The 18,642-nt window shown below is 46.3% G+C and overlaps 1 protein-coding gene across 3 annotated transcripts in view; it reads left to right on the top strand.

Annotated features, from left to right (window-relative positions):
• The first annotated feature begins 2,701 nt into the window (after positions 1 to 2,701).
• Positions 2,702 to 18,642, top strand: part of LOC120788616 (pleckstrin homology domain-containing family G member 3) — a 43,134-nt gene continuing 27,193 nt past the window's right edge. Inside the window, exons 1-2 of one of the 3 annotated variants that reach the window (XM_040124515.1) lie at positions 2,702 to 2,950; positions 9,380 to 9,439. In XM_040124515.1, the coding sequence (XP_039980449.1) occupies positions 9,391 to 9,439 (49 nt within the window). In that variant the 5' untranslated portion in view covers positions 2,702 to 2,950; positions 9,380 to 9,390. Of the gene's footprint in view, positions 2,951 to 3,290; positions 3,338 to 9,379; positions 9,440 to 18,642 lie in introns of those variants that run through there. The other 2 variants (XM_040124518.1, XM_040124516.1) reach the window with 2 other exon arrangements.

Genomic DNA, 18,642 nt, shown 5'->3' with positions numbered 1-18,642 from the left:
GTCCCTGCGTTTATCTTCGGTTGGCTCGGGTGGGGAAACTGATCATCAATTATCAAAATACTTGCTGATTCATTTTCTGTTGATCGACTAATTGATGCACTTCTTTTTCTAGGTGATTATAAGTATTGAATTTCAAAATGCATCCGCTCTGCGATTAAAGCACAGAACCAGGCATTTGCTGCTCGGGCCTCTGGTCTCTGTGACAAGTGACAGCACCACTGGTCTCTGGTGTCACTGGTGTCACTGGTGTCTCCATTACTGACCTTTATTTTGAAATTCTGCTCGAAATCCCAACGTTTCCACAGTATTTATCATATGTGCATAATGACGCTGATGCTCAGGTTGAAACTCTGAACTAAAGAGGAACGCAAAGGTCAAAGGTTATGTGATCTTTGAACTCAGACTGGATCTGGAAATCAATCAGAAGTTTCGATCAGCGATCGCTTCCTCACTCGCGCTCGCTGTGACCGTCGGTAAAGGTCTCGTCTGTCATCCAGGTCCAGAACCCGTCAGCTGATCCAGATCTTGTGGGACGCGGTGTTTGTTAAAGACGGTGAAAGCAGAAATGTTAAATAAGCAATGTCCCTTCCCTGTCTGACAGACCCAGTGAACTACAGGACAGACATCTGGGATATGGATCTTTTATTCTTCTATTCTTTATGTTTTCATTAGAGCTGCTATATCTTAGTGTTTGCTATCGCTACATAGCCAACGTTAGCGTTAACAGCTGTTTACTCACCAGTCTGGAAGAAACGTTGCGAGTTCAGCATCAAACTTCCCTCCTTCACTCGCCAACAGCTGCCTCCAGCGGTGGACGGCAACGCCAATGTTGACTCTGGTTTTTCTTCTGTTTCTATCACTTCTTTTCTTCTACTGAAGTTAGCATGCTAACCAGCTAGCCCCGGTCTGTCCTGTCACTGCAGCGTCCAGTCTGTCCTCAGACCTCCTGTCTTGGCAGAGAAAACTTCCATATAGACCCTTTAATATTAATTATTATAATCAATAAGGGGCCTCCACAAAAAGCCAGCGTTGAGATTTTTCTTACAGATTACGACACTGATTTCACCAAAAATCTGAAAACAAAAACAGCTTTAAATTGCCGCTGATCTGTATTCAGTCAGTTCCAGCTCTTTTCGGGTCTGGACTAACTCCTGGAGTCAGCAGGTTTTATTTATAGAGACATAACTTTATATGTCAGGTGGAGCCGAGCTGAGCAGATGTTTCACTCAGTGTCATTTATGTTTGTGGAAACAATTAAAACTGGGAATTATCAATATCTTCAGTGATCTACAGACAAACACAGACTTTCAGTGAAAAAGACTCCAAATCAGTCGAGATAAAATCACTTTACATGTAAACAGACTGTGTGTTAGTTTAATTTCTCACATTGTTCTGCTTCATTTGTGAGTATTAACAATTAAACAACATTTTTTACAACCCTGGACTGTTCCATGAGAATCTTCAGTGATTGTCACTGAAGATTTGCACATGTTACAGGTGTCTGTGACATGTTTCATGTACTTTGTGTCCTGGCAGCTTTACGCTTTGTTAAACTGACCAAATGAGACGTCAGACTCTCAGCTGAGTTTGTGCTGAGAGAAAAAGATCCCGCTCATGTGGAGGAAGGACGTTTAAAGAAAGAAAGAGACGAGTGCATAGAAAACGAACCGAACCAACCCTGATCTCCGGAGGCTTAAAACCAGAATCATCGTCATCCTACACTTTTCTCACTGCGGTTCGTTTCAGTTGTGACTCTGGTCAATGTGTATTTGAATGTTGCAGGGTCTCATCGGTTCTCTGAGAGTTAACCGCAGGGAAGAAGAAGAAGAAAAAGAAAAAGAAAAAAGAAAAAGAAGAAGAAAAAGAAAGAAGAAGAAGAAAAAGAAAGAAGAAAGAAGAAAAAGAAAAAGAAGAAGAAAAAGAAAGAAGAAGAAGAAAAAGAAAAAGAAGAAGAAGAAAAAAGAGGAAGAAGAAAAAGAAAGAAGAAGAAAAAGAAAGAAGAAGAAAAAGAAGAAGAAAGAAGAAGAAAAAGAAGAAGAAGAAAAAAAGAAGAAGAAAAGAAAGAAAAAGAAGAAAAAGAAGGGAAAAAAAAGAAAGAAGAAGAAAAAGAAAGAAAAAGAAGAAAAAAAAGAAAGAAGAAGAAAAAGAAGGAAAAAAAAAGAAAGAAGAAGAAAAAGAAGGGAAAAAAAGAAAGAAGAAGAAAAAGAAAGAAAAAGAAAAAGAAGAAGAAGAAAAAGAAAAAGAAAAAGAAGAAGAAAAAGAAGAAAAAGAAGAAAAAGAAAAGAAGAAGAAGAAAAAGAAGAATAAAAGAAGAAAAAGAAAAAGAAGAAGAAGAAAAAGAAGAAGAAAAAGAAGAAAAAGAAAAAGGAGAAGAAGAAGAAAAAGAAGAAGAAAAAGAAGAAAAAGAAGAAAAAGAAGAAAAAAAGAAGAAAAAGAAGAAAAAGAAAAAGGAGAAGAAGAAGAAAAAGAAGAAAAAAAAGAAGAAAAAGAAGAAAAAGAAAAAGGAGAAGAAGAAGAAAAAGAAGAAAAAAAGAAAAAAGAAGAAAAAAAGAAGAAAAAGAAGAAAAAGAAGAAAAAGAAGAAAAAGAAAAAGGAGAAGAAGAAGAAGAAGACTGATCAGATGTGTCAGACTGGAGCCGAGCGTCCCTCCGGTGACCGATCACAGATCAGCGCAGCTCCACATTTTAAATACGGGAGATGAACCTGAGCCGCGTTTTACTGCGAGGGGTCCTGTCTCCAGTGGGACCTTCGGGACCCAGACTCTACTGGTCCGCTTCAGCCGGCTCAATCGGGGCGCATGCGCAGAGGGCGTGCGTGTGGAGCAGCGGCGCTGCAGACAGCGGACGGGGTTTGATGCGGCAAACAGTTGTCGTTAAAAAGCAAACACCGACGCTGTGGATGTGACCGAGGCGACACCTACCACCAGGTTTTAACGGTAAACTTCGCTCAGGTGAGTCCAGACCTTACGTTAATGTTCCGCGTGTCTCGGGAAAAGTTTCAGAACAGACCTGCAGGTGTTGAAGAGTGTTGGAGAACACTCTCGGTCCAAGGTTCCTCTGGATGTTTCCGATGGACTTCAACACTTGGAGTCGCTCTTCTGAGCCGCGGTCTACGCGGAAGTTTCTGTCTGGTTTTGAATCCGCTGAAGGTTAAACTGAAACCCCCTAGAGAGACTTGAAGGTAGAGCCGGACCCGTAGTCCGGATTCCTCTGACTAAAACTGAGTCTATTATGAAACAAATCATATTATCGCGAAGGAACGACACGTTACAGTTCGCTGGCTGCCCTTGAGGCTTGGAGGTGCGGTTGCTGATGCAGAGCCTCGTAAGGAAATCCGGGTATTTAAAGAATACGTGCTTGTATGAGAAAATGCCGACGTCTTATGTGATAACCTGATGATTGTTAGAGTCCGATTGAGTCCGTCTTTAATTCGGCAATAACCTTGAATACACAGTACACAAGAGAGCGCTTGTTTTCAGTGGATTTAAACTCCTGCCTGTTTCTCTCGCAGCCGTTCGCCACCAAAACACGCCCCGGCAGCGGCAGCCTGCCAGCGTTGAGAAAGAGGGAACAAGTCTGAACTATTTAGAGATTTAACCAGATTTAGAGCCGCTTGGTGAAATGCGTCGTGCCGAAATCAACAGTGCATACTGACAATTAAAGTGAAACCTTCAGACACGTTGGATGAGGGTTGCGCCTTTGCCGAAAAGCAAAGGACCCCTAAATTGAGCGTTATTAAAGGGGGGTCCGTGTCAGAACACGTTGAGACTGCAGCGGAAGAAAAGGCGTGTGGCGGCAAAACTGATTGCAGCAGTCAGACGGAGGTTTGACGGATCCGGCCTCATTATCACCGGCAGCCTTGTGGTTGGTTACGAGAGGGATGTGGCCGATTGGTGTGTGAGAGTGTGAGTGTGTGAGAGTGTGCGAGTGTGAGTGTGTGTGTGAGTGAGTGTGTGCGAGTGAGTGTGTGAGTGTGTGTGTGTGAGAGTGTGAGTCTGTGCGAGTGAGTGAGTGTGTGTGTGAGTGCGAGTGTGTGAGAGTATGAGTGAGTGCGTGCGAGTGAGTGAGTGTGTGTGTGTGTGTGTGTGTGTGTGAGTGTGTGAGTGTGTGAGTGTGTGTGTGAGTGAGTGTGTGTGTGAGTGTGTGTGTGTGTGTGTGCGAGTGTGTGTGAGTGTTTGTGCGTGTGTTCGGGTGAGTGTGTGTGCGAGTGCGAGTGTGTGCGTGCGAGTGAGTGTGTGCGAGTGAGTTTGTGTGAGTGTGTGTGTGTGAGTGTGTGTGTGTGAGAGTGTGTGTGTGTGCGAGTATGAGTGTGTGTGTGCGAGTGTGTGAGTGTGTGCGTGCGAGTGAGTGTGTGCGAGTGAGTGTGTGCGAGTGAGTGTGTGCGTGTGTGTGTGCGAGTGTGTGTGCGAGTGTGTGTAGTGTGTGTGAGTGTGAGTGTGAGTGTGAGTGTGAGTGTGAGTGTGTGTGAGTGTGTGCGAGTGAGTTTGTGTGAGTGTGAGAGTGTGACTGTGTGTGTGAGTGTTTGTGCGTGTGAGAGTGTGTGTGTGTGAGTGTGAGAGTGTGAGTGTGTGAGTGTGTGCGAGTGTGAGTGTGTGTGTGAGTGTGTGTGAGTGTGTGTGAGTGTGTGTGAGTGTGTGTGTGTGTGCGTGCGAGTGAGTGTGTGCGAGTGAGTTTGTGCGAGTGTGAGTGTGTGTGTGTGTGCGAGTGAGTTTGTGTGAGAGTGTCTGCGAGTGTGTGTGTGTGCGAGTGTGTGTGTGTGCGAGTGTGAGTGTGTGCGAGTGTGAGTGTGTGTGTGTGAGTGAGTGTGTGCGAGTGTTTGTGAGTGTGTGCGTGCGAGTGAGTGTGTGCGAGTGTGAGTGTGTGCGAGTGAGTGTGTGCAGTGAGTGTGTGTGAGTGTGTGCAGTGTCTGCAGGTGTGTGTGTGTGCAGAGTGTGAGTGTGTGCGAGTGTGTGCAGTGAGTGTGTGTGAGTGTGTGCGAGTGAGTGTGTGTGAGTGTGAGAGTTTGAGTGTGTGCGAGTGTCTGCAAGTGTGTGCGTGCGAGTGAGTGTGTGCGAGTGTGAGTGTGTGCGAGTGTCTGCGAGTGTGTGTGTGTGTGTGCGAGTGAGTGTGTGTGCGAGTGAGTGTGTGAGTTTGTGTGAGAGTGTCTGCGAGTGTGTGTGTGTGTGAGTGTGTGTGAGTGTGCGAGTGAGTGAGTGTGTGCGTGTGTGTGTGTGCAGAGTGTGAGTGTGTGCAGTGTTGTGTGTGTGTGCGAGTGAGTGTGTGTACGAGTGTGAGTGTGTGCGAGTGTGAGTGAGTGTGTGTGAGTGAGTGTGTGTGAGTGTGTGTGAGTGAGTGTGTGTGAGTGTGTGCGAGTGAGTTTGTGTGAGTGTGTGTGTGTGTGTGTGTGTGTGTGAGTGAGTTTGTGTGAGAGTGTGTGTGTGTGCGAGTGAGTGTGTGAGAGTGTCTGCGAGTGTGTGTGTGTGCGAGTGTGAGTGTGTGCGAGTGAGTGTGTGTGAGTGTGAGAGTGTGTGTGTGTGTGAGTGAGTGTGTGTGTGTGAGTGAGTGTGCGTGCGAGTGAGTGTGTGCGAGTGAGTGTGTGTGTGCGAGTGAGTGTGTGTGTGCGAGTGAGTGTGTGCGAGTGTGTGCGAGTGTGTGTGTGTGTGTGTGCGAGTGAGTGTGTGCATGTGTGCGAGTGCGAGTGTGAGCGTGTGCGACTGTGTGAGTTTGAGTATGTTTATGAGTGTGCGCATGCGCATGTGCGTGTGATTTATCGGCAGTAAATCTGACACTGAGGAGAAACAGCAGAGTCACTGAGCAGCTCGACACACAAACCTCAGATCAACTTTAGCAGCAAAAACAACAACAGAACAAAGTGAACACGACGTGACCGTGGGTCTGCTCGTTGGTGTGTTTCCATGGTAACCAGGTCGGAACGATCGGACCCGATCAGGGCCGTGACAGGCCGCGGTCTGAGCATGCTCAGACGGACTGCCTCAGGGCGTTCAGGGGCGTGAACAGTCTGACGGATTAGTTGATCGACGGGCGACAACTGAGGGGATTGACGATGAGTGTCATCATCAGTTAATCTGCCGAGTATTTGATCAATTCACCGATTATTGATTGTGTCTCCAAATTGTCAGCAAATGGTAAAAGTACCTGTTAAAATGTCCCTCAGTCCCCGGAGACGTCTCCAGGTGTCTTTGTCCAAACTCAAAGAGACTCAGTTACCGTGGTTTACGACATCTGAGAGGCCGGAACCGGTGACGCTTTAAAACGAATCTTTGATTCAGTACCGGTCGTGTCTTCATCATCATCATCATCATCATCAGACCCCAGACTGGTGTATTTTGCTTTAAAGAGACTTCACGAACTGCTTCATCATAAAGGAGTTAATAAACCCACAGCACAGGGAAATGACCAACGAGTTGAAATCAAAGGAATAAAATCCCTCACATGATTGGACTGAATCAAAATTAACAAGTGCACCTTTTTTAATAAGCACTTCTCTGTAGACTGATGGGAATTGGCATTTTTGTGTACGCAACCTTTCCACCGGGGCTCAACAAGATTTTCTTTATCAATCAATCTGTGGATTGGGCTGATTGATTATTCATCCATTCCTTCATCGTTTTGTCTATGAGATGTCAGAGAACAGTGAAAAGGTTCCCGTTACGGTTCCTCAGAGTCCAAGGTGACGTCCTCAAATGTCCGGTTCTGTCTAAAGCCCAGAGAGATTCACTTTAATGGGACAGAAAACAGAGAAACAGGAAATAAAGGAATATTCAGTATTTTTACTGAGAAAATGACTGAAACCAGCGTCTGACTGTCAAAATAGGCATCTGCTAATTTTCTGACCAGTTAACCACTAATTGATGCAGCTGTAGTTTATAGTTATGACAACGATGATGATGATGACGATGATGAAGATGATGAACGCACGACTCCGCTTCAGACTGGAGCGCAGTGTGTTCCAGTTCACAGAAAAACCAACGTCATGAACAGCAGTGAGATAAAATTAGCAACAGGTGAAACAGGCGAGAGATGAAGGTCACGTCGGGGGTTCAGGCCTCAGACGGGATCAGTGGGACGAGGAGCCCAGTCTGAGAAACGGTCTGGATACGGGACGTAAAGAGGATTTTCCACGTGATCTGTGGCCGCTCCCGCAGAAGAAAGAGGAGCGTGCGGCATCAGACACCAGACGCTCCATCGCTTCCTGCTCTGTGACCTGGTTCTGCGGGACTTAGATTATATCACCGGTCGGTCCGGTTCTTCAGCCCTCATCTCAGCAAACACAGACAGCTGATTCAGGTGTATGTGATCACCTGATCTGCCTCACCTGGCCTCACCGTCACACTGTTTTCTGTCCGTAAAACTCGTGAGCCGCCGTTTACTCTCGCAACATTAAGAACCAGTCAAGTTAAAACGTTTGCTTTCTTTAATCGAGCGAAAGAAACACCAGACGTACGAGTCCGGCACCTTTCAGCAGCAGAGTCCAAACATACAAGGCCCAAAGAGAAGAAGCAGGAGAGGACATAAAAACACACATTTAAAAGACTTAAAAGGTTAAAACAGAGTAAAATGAAAGGATGGACACAACGGAACAGACTGATCTCGTCTCTGGCTGCAGCTGCTGACTCTTTTTATTTCAGTTCATTTGTGGATTCATTGATTTATCAGAAGACGGTGAAAAACCGACGTCCCTGGTGGGGTCTTGTGGGACCTGGCGGGACCTGGCGGGACCTGGCGGGGTCTTGTGGGACCTGGCGGGACCTGGCGGGGTCTTGTGGGACCTGGTGGGACCTGGTGGGATGTGGCGGGACCTGGTGGGATGTGGTGGGACCTGGCGGGGTCTTGTGGGACCTGGCAGGACCTGGCGGGATGTGGTGGGGTCTTGTGGGACCTGGCGGGACCCGGCGGGGTCTTGTGGGACCTGGCGGGATGTGGTGGGACCTGGCGGGACCTTGCGGGGTCTTGTGGGACCTGGCGGGACCTGGTGGGATGTAGCGGGACCTGGTGGGATGTGGCGGGACCCGGCGGGATCTGGTGGGGTCTTGTGGGACCTGGGAGACACAGGGTTCACATCAGTCTCTTCTTTCTGTTCGGAGACTCTGCAGCTCTGAGGCGTTCACTGACAGCAGCCGGGGATGGTAAATGTGACCTTCTGGAGGTGAACTGCAGAGCTTTCATTTGTTTCAGATTCACAACAGGTCTGATCTCTGCTCTGCAGTAGTAAGGATTTATACGTGGACCGTAATGAACAGGTCTGACCTGAACTCCAGCAGCCGAACACGCTGACTGAGCAGTGTCCCTGAACGCATCACTGCCCGGGACGGGACGGTCTCTTCATTTCTGCTTCCGTCCACACTTTGTTCCCTTTTTATCCGAGTCAGTCACGTTTCTTTGTGCAGCGGCTTTAACCCGACCTTCCTCCTCGGGCGCGGTCGTCTCCCTTTGATACAAACTCAGCTACAAGTCTGACTTTTGTCACTTTAACAAAGGACTCAGGAGACACGTCAGTGATAATCAGTCACGGTACAACTATACCAACGGTTCCCGGTTGTAAGACACTGAGAAGCGGCAGGACAGTGAGAGAAATAAAACTGTAAGACGCTCTGGAGCAGCTGGTGGTGGGATGTTTTTCATGGAGGGTCTGCGTGTGTCTGTAGATCACTGAAAATATTCGGTGCGAACGCTCCACGTCAGACTGTTGCTCACTGGTTTTTAGCCAACAAAAAGAGTTTGTACCGTCCACACACACATACACACTCGGTACTGTCCATCGTCCGTGTGTGTGTGTGGTTGTGTGTACCTTGTTGTGCAGTGACTCATCATGTGTAGTTGGCTCACGGTTTACTTCCAGAGGAAGGATGACTCTGTCTTTTTCCTCTTTTCGTGGTGTGGCAGTGAAACAGACTTCATGAAGTCGTCCAGGAGAACCGATCAATCACTTGATCTTCATCCTCGACACAGAACCGGTTTCCTCCTCAGCGTTCGTACGACACAAAACCGATCGAAAAGTGTTTGTAACAATAAGACCTGTAGAAACTTTCATCTGTTTTCGTACCTGTTACCAGCAGCTGTTTCGTGACTTATGGTGCATCATACAGATAATGTGATGTGTGTGTGTGTTTCTTTAAGAAAAACCTGTACAGCTGAGGAGTTCAGTGATTCGCTCCTTGTGCTGATGCAGTTCACCCTCTTTACGGTCTCTGATCAGTCGGATCGGTAATATTTATTACCCCCCTGCATCGCGGGTGTGACCCTACACCCTTTTTCAGGGCCGAGTCTGGGCCAGTGTCACCAACCAGGAGGAAAGTGACTGACTGACTTTTGCTTTGTGTCTGGAGTCCTGTCCTCCCCAGGTCCTCATATATACTGTCTGTCTGTCTGTCTGTCTGCAGGAGACCGTGTGATGCCTGAAGGATCTCACAGCTCCTCATATGACGTCTCCATGGGTGAAGGTAAGAGACTCCGATCCACTTTACAGGAGGTTCCTCCGGACACTGAGCTGATCCATTGGATTGGATTTGGTACCAACACTGATCAGGCACGCTCACTGGTCTGAAGTGGATCAGGTGTCAGCCGTGGCAGATCCACATTACGCACAGCGTCCTTGTCGGTCCGTGACCCCGGTCAGCTCCACAGACTGAGGTTTACAGATTTGTGATGTGGGAGAAAGAGAGCGCTGATATCAGATCAGTTCTCTGTTTGAGCAGGTACTCTGAGATCAGGGATCCGGGCTCGAGGACCGGGGAAGGTCAGACAGTCAGAGAGGTCGGCTCAGGGCCGTCAGCTGCTGCGGCGTCTGTGGGCGACTGCTGGTCCGGTCTGTGTTAGAACAGACAGCAGCGTTAAACAACGCCGGTCCACAGGCTGCAGCTGTCACTGCTGGAGAACTACATAAGGAAACCACCGAAGAAGAAGAGCGTGGTCGGTTCTGATGCGTTTCATCCTCAGTTTCATCATTTATCAGAGCTCTGCTGCCGTTTTGGACCAGACACAGAATGACAGCACGTTGTTTAATCCTTGTTTTTATCGACGTTCGTAATTTCGTCGGCACCGTTGCTGCGAGTGAACGTCTAAAATAGATGGAAGGGTTCTGCTTTTCTGATTGGAGCGTGAGGTTCCTAAAACTGCCGGCTAAAGTACATTTTACACATGAAGAATCTCCTCACACTGATTTATTGAACTGACTTTAGTTTCCTTTGTACGTAGGAGATGAAGACTGAGGGAGCAAGTTGTTGCAGCGACATTAAACCTCTGCGTGTTTTCGTTCCGCTGCAGGCCTCCCGTCGGTCGGACCTAGCCAGACAACATTTACAGAACGGGATGCGTCTGAAAGCAGCTCAGAACTAAATGAGTGAATGGATTTGATGAGAAACTGTCGAACCCCAACCCTGCTGTCTGCAGGCCCGGTCCTCTCGGTCTGTCCGTCTGTCTGTCTGTGTGCGGGACCAGCAGCTCAGCAGATCACAGATCAGTCTTTGTTGTCGTCTGCGTTGATGTGTGCTGTCTTTCTTCTCTGAGGTCGGTGGTGGAGGGAACCGGCAGCGTCTATCACATAAATACCCCCCCACACACACACACACACACACACACACACACAGGACAATAGACGTCTGTGTCTCTGAGCTGCAGACACTGAGCATCAGCACAGTCGTGTTTTTAAGAAGAGCTCAGGCTGTGTTGAGCTGACGTCACGCTGCAGACGTCCACGCTGTGTTTCCTGTGTCACATCGCTGATCCAGGATCTGCATGTGTCAGAGTTTTCCAGTGCGTCTGAAGGTGTTTAAAGTGGCTCGTTGTCACAGATGTGGGGCGCTACAGACAATAAGTGGCCTGTTTTACCACCTGTAGAGTCGAAGTCCAGCTCAACAGAACACGACACGAGGCTCCGACAGACAAACAAGAGTCTCAGTTTTCTTCTTCTTCGCTCGCACAGTTTACTAACGTCAGTTTCTCTGTGAAGGTTCGGACTCTGTGGCTGTTGCTGTCTCTTTCTTTAGTACCGTACAAACTCCACAGTGTCTACAACTGTCTCAGCAGTTAGTGTGTGAAAAAGTCCTGGTGTAAAAACTGCAGTGACTGCAGTCGTATTTTGTTGTGATTTTAAAAGGAGAATACTTTGCCCAGTAAAGAGAGCTTCGCAGTACCAGGGTCATAGCGGGTAGGACGGTTAGTGTCTGTGAAACACACCTTGTTAATTCATATTTGTTCCGGATTCATTTCTCTGTTTAAACTCACCAGGTCAACAAAGAGGAAGCACTTCAAGAGAAACAGAAGTGCTGCTCTCAGCATCTTTCATAGATCTCATAACACACATACAAACAAAAAACACACGAGACAAAAAACAACAAGGGCGGTAAGACCCGAAACAAACTTCCCAACATCACCATCGGCACCGACAAATCCCACGCCTCGAACCAAACATAGAAACGAATCCGATCAATATCAGTAAATAAAAATGGTTAAAATAATAATGATGGGAATGAAATTAGAAAAATAACAAGAAGATTTATAAAATAAATGTTTCTACAGGCAGAATCTGTCATTATAATTTTCTCACTATTTTGTGGCCTGCTTAAGACCAAATAATTAATCATTTAATTCAGAAAATAATCAGCAGATTAATCGTCAATGAAACTAATCATTAGTCGAAGCCGTCGTACTCGCCTCAGAAGGTAGAAATGGATCCGTCCAGTCATAACATTGTTTTGCTCGATGAGGCTCACGGCTGGAGCTGCAAGAATAGATATTGAATTATAATACAGGACGTAATAAATTCAGTGTTATATGGTTTCAAATTACAGCAACAATCAATGTAATATCTGTGGCAAACTAATGCAGCTGATGGTACATTTTAGTATCTGTTCATTCAATGATTATGACCCACTGTAAACGAAGGGTTTTGCATGTTTTTCCCACTCAAACATCGGAGCTCACACTGTTTTGAAGCCTCTGGTTCTGAATCTCACTACACGGTGACCTTTCCCTTTACAGCTTCATTTTTAAAAGAAGTCATTCGCTGCCTCAGGCAGAAAATGACAAATTTTCTCCGGCTCCAGCTTCTGAGCTTCGGTGATTTCATGTGGTGAACTGGAAATTGTTGAGGCTCAGGGTTGGTCTGACGTTTTCCTGACCAAACAGTGAACTGATTAATGGAGAATTATAATCTATAATGAAAATAACTTGTTGCAGCCATACCGAGTCAGAGGTCAGCGTGTGTCCAGTCCAGCAGGCGGCGCCTCGCTCCCTCCGCTCCTCCCCGAGTCTAATTGGATTAAGCCCCGCCCCCCCCTGTCAGAGCTGCAGGTAGATTCTCTCGGAACCTGATCAGAGCTCGTCCTGGTCCAGATCTCTGTCTGAACCTCGTCTCTTTCTGTCTCTTCTCACTGCAGACCACAGGAGGTTTAAGGTAGGCAGAAAGAACCAGATCAGACTCCTGCTGAATGCTGTGATTCTACTGTCAGCTGCCGGTTTTTATCACCATTATCTGTTGAGCTTCAGCAGTAACAGGACAGAGCGTCAGCCTGTTGTGTTCCCGCTGGGTGCGTTATCGATCGCAGCGTTTGAACTGTCTGCAGTCTCCTGTCTCAGACATGTCCACTCGTTTCTGTTGCTTGATATGAAGGAGAACTGTGATAAAACGTGTGTTTATGTCAGAGTTTCAGTATGTAAAAAAAATATATATATAAATATAAAAATAAGAAATGTTCCATAGTTTGTATTCAGGGAAAAATAAGGCAAATTGTTTTTGTACCTCAGGGGTCTGTTGTGTTATTTAATGTGCTGCGGATGAATCAGCAGGATGTGTTTGTGTAAAGAAATTAGTCCATATCCTAGTTGTCTTTAATTGGTATAAACTGTGACAGACTGTCAAGAAGATAAGTCAAAGTAACCTTTAACAAAACAGCAACTCAAAGTGCTTCATATATGACAGTGAGTTATAAACATGGAGGAGAAAGATATACATTAAAAAAGCTTCAGAACTATGACACTAAGGAAGAAAAAGAAAGTTGCTTAAATTTGTGTTTTTTTGTTATAAGTTTGGTTGGTCATCAGTTTAATGAATTAACGTCTGATCCAGAGTCTGTTCCTGACTGCAGTCACTAAATGTTCTGAATGTCACAGCTCTGGACGGAGGCGTCTCCACAGCAACAGCCTCCGAGCTTTATGGGTAGTGCAGTTAATAGAGTCAGTCCAAAGCAAAAACCTCCAGAGATCAGAGTCTATTGACAGTGGCAGGAAAAGCTGCCTGAACCTGTATTGATGATGATGATGATGATTGATCTCAGTGCGTGTGTGTGTGTGTGTGTGTGTGTGTGTGTGTGTGTGTGTGTGTGTGTGTGTGTGTGTGTCAGTATCACTTCCAGTCTCATGCTGAGTCTCTTCACTTGAAGATAATCTCAGGTCACATGACCAGACTCTTAATCGCCATGGAAACCGGTTGACTTTAACTGTGTTATATAAGACTGGTGTTCTGATGTCACACTGATGACATCATCTCAGTGAGACGGCACTCCCATCGACATCTAAAGATCTGGACCCAGCTCCAGTCCTAACCTCTGCCGGTTCCGTCGTACTGTCCTGTTACAGGCTACGTCTGTCGAATTTCTGTACCATGTCTTATTGCACCGATAAAGGAAAAAAATACTGAAGTAAAAGAACAAATGTTTTAGCCCCAAAATGAACGTGCTCATTCTTCAGAATCACGCGTATTGTATTATTGGACGATAATTATTGATTCATTCATGTGTTGATCGCTTTAATGTTGACTTTATATTCCGCCGGGGGGTTTAATCTGCCACACGTCATCATCTATTTGTTGATTATGTTTTATGTAAATATTCGGACTGTAAAGTAGCTTCAGCTGTCAGATAAATGCAGAGCAGTAGCAGGGTCAGCGTTTCCCTCTGAGTCGCGGCGGAGTAGAAAGTAGCAGGAAATGGAAACACTCAGAGTACAAGTACCTTAGTTACAGTTACAGCGACTGTGTGCGGTTCCTCCTGTGGTGAGCTGAAACCCGTTTCTAACACACTGGGAGTTCTGATGGCGGACAGGTGAGGCTGCTGTGTGTCAGAGGTCACGGGGATGGACAGGTGTGTCTGCTACACGCTGCTCACGGGCAACTCCAGGTGTGGATCCAGAGCCGGTGGCAGTATCCCTGTGTGTGTTTGTGTTTCAGAGAACCGACTCACAGGTGTTCAGGTTTCGTGTTCGGATGAGCTGATGGAAACGGGAGCAGCTGATTGGTCAGATCGGAGGGATTGTGGTTGTATTGGTCGTTAGTTGTAATCTCCATGGTCCTCTCCTCTCACTGTGCTGGATTAACTTTATCCTCATTATTACAGATTAGAGACACACACACACACACACACAGACTGAAGGACAGGGTTTGTGTTTTACTTCCGAGGAGACTCTGGTGTTGTTGGATGTTGGATAAAAGAATTTTAAAAACTGTCTCTGCATTTTACAGGATTTTTCGGTGTCAGATATTCTGTCCTGACTCCTCATGATTTATATCAGTTTCATGATCACTGTGATGGAGGATTTGATCTAAATCATACCATCATGGACGTCGTCACAGATGTGGATGTGAGTGCTGTGCGTATTTAAACAAACAGACAGTTACATAAACCACGTCCAGTCAGCCGATGGTGAGAAGCTCCTCACAGTGTGAACTCCCTGTCAGCAGTTTGTAGAAAAGCTTAGAACAAGTTGTTAAACTGAGCAGAACTGAGCCTGTTTATTTTACCGTCTGGTCTGGTCGGGTCTGTTCAGGACTGAGACATATCCCTGAGGGACTTTTTATCAGTGCTGGGAAGTAACTAAGTACATTTGCTCAAGTACAGGACCTAAGTATAGTTTTAAGGTACTTGAGTATTTCCTTTCAACGATACTTCCTACTTCTGCACCGGCCGCTCTCAGAAGGAGACGTGGTCCAGTTTACCGCTGCCGTCACTTTCCAGTCTAATGCTTTAAAACATTAGAAACATGTGACTGAATAAAATAAAATACAGCAGGTTGATAGAGACTGAACCTGAGGTCCAGTCAGTTCGACCTCCTCGCTGATATCAGTGAGCAGCCGTGTCTCCTCGTCATGTCTCGCACATCTTGACCGAACAGACTTTTCTCCTCTAACCTGGCTTCACTCAACGACTCTTCTACTTCAGTAAAGGATGTGAGTTCGTCCACCGCTGATTTTCGGCTCCATTTGAACCACAGCAGGTAAAATATACAGCTTATAACTGATCTGAGAGCTGCCACAGAAAGCTGGTTCTAAAATTTACAGGGAAACTGGGTCGAGTCTTGACTCTTGAGTCCTGGGCTGGTGTATCAGGTGGTCTGTGATAACAAACCCCAGAGAGCTGCTGGGAAACGAGGAGTTGATCCTCTCAGAGCGAGGCATTCGAGGCACGCAGGAACTCTGACTCTCCCCACCCCCCCGCCGGAGGAGGGCGGGGGTTGAAACACTCAGACATGAACCTCGTCCTCTGTTTACCTGCTCCCAGTTGCTCAACCTGTGTGACTCACCAGCTGACTATAGATCAGTCAGACTGAAGCCATGCGTCCACGCAGGAGCGGCATATTACTTCCTGTCTGAAACAACGAGACGACGGAAATAAAAACTCTGGCCATAAGTATGTGGACAGCTGTTGTGTACTCGGGACTGTTCTCCTGGTTTGGTCTCAACTCCTGTGTCTGCTCTCGCCTCTGAACTGTCGGGTGCTTCAGCTGAACTCGGGTCTGTTTGGTTCCGTTTGTTGGGTTTTTGTTGTTGTATGTGGTGGTTGATTCGTGGTCTGAAAGCGGAGCGGACCAGAAACAGGATTTAGTGAGCAGATCTGTGATTTAGCAGAACTGCTGTTAAATCCATCTGCTGATCTGTATTTATCAAACTGCTAAAAGTCTCATTTTGGACTGAAGTGTCAAATAAAAGTGAAGCTCTTCACTTTACTCACACAAGTGTTTACCAAACTTGTTTTGACTTAAAAGCCTGTTAAATGTTGATTGATCCGGACCCTGGTCTGCAGTAGATCAGGACCCATATTTGTCAGACTGTTAAGAAGGAAGCCACCAGAACTACTCTGCAGTTCTCTGACATTTACAGTAGAAACTAAACTGAAAATATCCCTGGTCAGTTTTATTTGTTTTCAGTCAAAGACCCAGAAGAACGAAGCCAATTAATGTGAAAAACCAATTAAACATAAATTAAAGATCCATATTAAAGAACCAGCTGCAACAACAGCCAATTCTCCTTCACTAGTGAGACTCCATCCTTTTATTTTTGAATATTCTGTGTGTCCTTTATGTTTGAAGACATGGATGACACCAGTCCAACACGGATCTGTGGACAGATGTTCTGATTCTTCAGAGATGAGTCTCTTCAGCTGCTCTTTGCTGGAGGGGTTTGTTGCTTTTAAAATACTCCAGAGGTTTCCTGTTGGATCCAGTCAAGGGACAGACTTGGTCACTTTCTTCTTCTTTAAAACTCGTGTGTGATAGTTGCAGTGAGTTTGGGATCATTGTCCTGTTGGACAGTTCCTCTCCTGTCAATCTTCTTGAGTCTCAGCCCCATATCAGCACAGCCCCCCCTCCATGTTTCTCGGTCGGCACTGTTCAATCACGGTAGTGGTTCGGTCCAGGTCCACACCAAACACGCTGGACCCCATCTGATCCAGGATAATGTATTTTGGTTTCATCTGACGAGAGAACGAGCTGCCAACGTTCATCAGGCTTCTTCTCGTGTCCTCTGCCAGTAGTTTTCTTCTTGGCCTCCGTCCTGAGAGGTCGACTTCCTGCCGTGTCCTTGTCACTGTCTGATCCGTCACTGAAACACCAGTTTCCAAGGAGAATCCTTGAGCCAAGTCAGAAGCTCGGACCCGTCCGTTTTGGGTGTGGCGTCGTTTTTTGAGGACGACCGCTGCTCCTCCTGTTATTGGTGTCGTGGCTCTTCCCGTACATCCTCAGTTTCATGTTCAGTCGCCTACCGATGCTCCTGAACCGTCTCCATCTTTATGAAGTCTCGCAGTCTGGTTTCTGACCGTTCAGACTGTTCTTCACCGTGCGGAGCCGCGTCGCATCGGACACGAGCCGGGTCAGAACGGAGGAAGCGGTGATCTTCGCTGGTTCTTTTATCACCTTGTTCGTGCAGTTAGTTTTAACTGGAAATCACAGGTGTGATCCCCTTTGTAACATTGAGGTTGGACTTTGGGGTCAGAATTTTCAGTGTCGTCTATTGAACCTGTTTGTCTTTAATTACAGATGAGATCAAATGTCCTACACTTCAACTTCTAAATAATAATATTATTGTCAGATGACACAGTTTTGAGTCATTTAACGTTTTACTCAGTTTTGTTTTACAGTGCGAGAGACTTTTTAAGCCAAAACAAGTTTGATAAATAGTTCCCATTCTGACGAAGATTTGTCCTTTCACTCCAGTCCGAATTTTCTCATATTTTGCTCACCTCATTTATTTCAGTGAGGGTGGACAAAATAACAGAAACACCTCTCAGCAGCACCAGAAACTCCACCCTCCAGAATGATCCTCCGGTTGAACCAGCAGCTCTGAAACTGTTTGAAACCCAAACAGCAGCATGAATCTGTCCCGGTGCATCATGATGAGATGTCGAGGTTTAAAAGCTCCGTTGTGTCTCCAGAACAGTCGGCCATTATTCCTCCTCATGACCCCACCCCTCTGAGACGCTCTGTGACACAAACAAACAAACCCGCAGACAGGCAGAGGAAGAGACTGCTCTCTGATCAGCTGATCACAAAACCATCAGTCTGATTGAAACCCTTTAAAACCACTTCACAGGATTCTTTAATCCAGATTATTTGATGGGACTTTTACAACTCTCTGAGAGGCTGGAGTCTTTCACAGATTCTGGATGATGAATGCTGTCTGAGGAGGTCCTTCGGGAGTCCAGTTCAGATCCTTCACGAGTCCAGATCCTTCAGGAGTCCAGTTCAGATCCTCAAAGATTCGGCAGGAGGTCTTAATAAATATCCTCCCCCTATCCTTCTCTGTCTTCCTCTGTTCTCTGTCCTCTTCTGTTCTCTGTCCTCCTCCTGTCTCCTTCATGTTGTGTCTCCTGCTGCTGTTTGTTCCCGCTCAGTTCAAAGTGTCCTGTTGATCGGACGGGTAGTTAAAGGTCGGAGCTCTGCAGGAAGACAGAGGACAGCAGGAAGCTGGACAGAGGACAGCAGGTCCAGTCATTTCAAACATTGAATGTAACACACAGAACTGAACCTGGATCAGTCAGCACTGCTGCACTTTGCTTTATTCTCCGTCTACACTGTTTCTCTTCTGTTACATTAGGTTCAGAACCACGTACGACGGAGAAAAGCATCAAATCTTCACATTTGAGAAGATGGAACCAACAAATGTTTGATATTTTTGCTTAAAAAATGACTGATCGTTGCAGCTCTCCTGCTCCTTTTGAACCAAAACTCAGAAGCCGATCATACAGTGAGATCACCTGCGTGTAGGTGTGTGTACACCTGTCAGCAGTGTCCGTTTGAAACATACTGTCGTTACCATGACAGCGGTGTGTGAACGTGTACAACCTGCAGCAGACTGGCCAGCCAACACTTGGAGCAGTGGCCCCGCCTCCTCCAGGTGTTGACCTGTGACCTGTATCCCGACCTGGATAAGTTCGAT

Source organism: Xiphias gladius, chromosome 4, assembly GCF_016859285.1.
Source record: "Xiphias gladius isolate SHS-SW01 ecotype Sanya breed wild chromosome 4, ASM1685928v1, whole genome shotgun sequence".
In the NCBI taxonomy this organism is placed as follows: domain Eukaryota; kingdom Metazoa; phylum Chordata; class Actinopteri; order Istiophoriformes; family Xiphiidae; genus Xiphias; species Xiphias gladius.
This window is presented reverse-complemented; position numbering and strand designations above follow the sequence as displayed.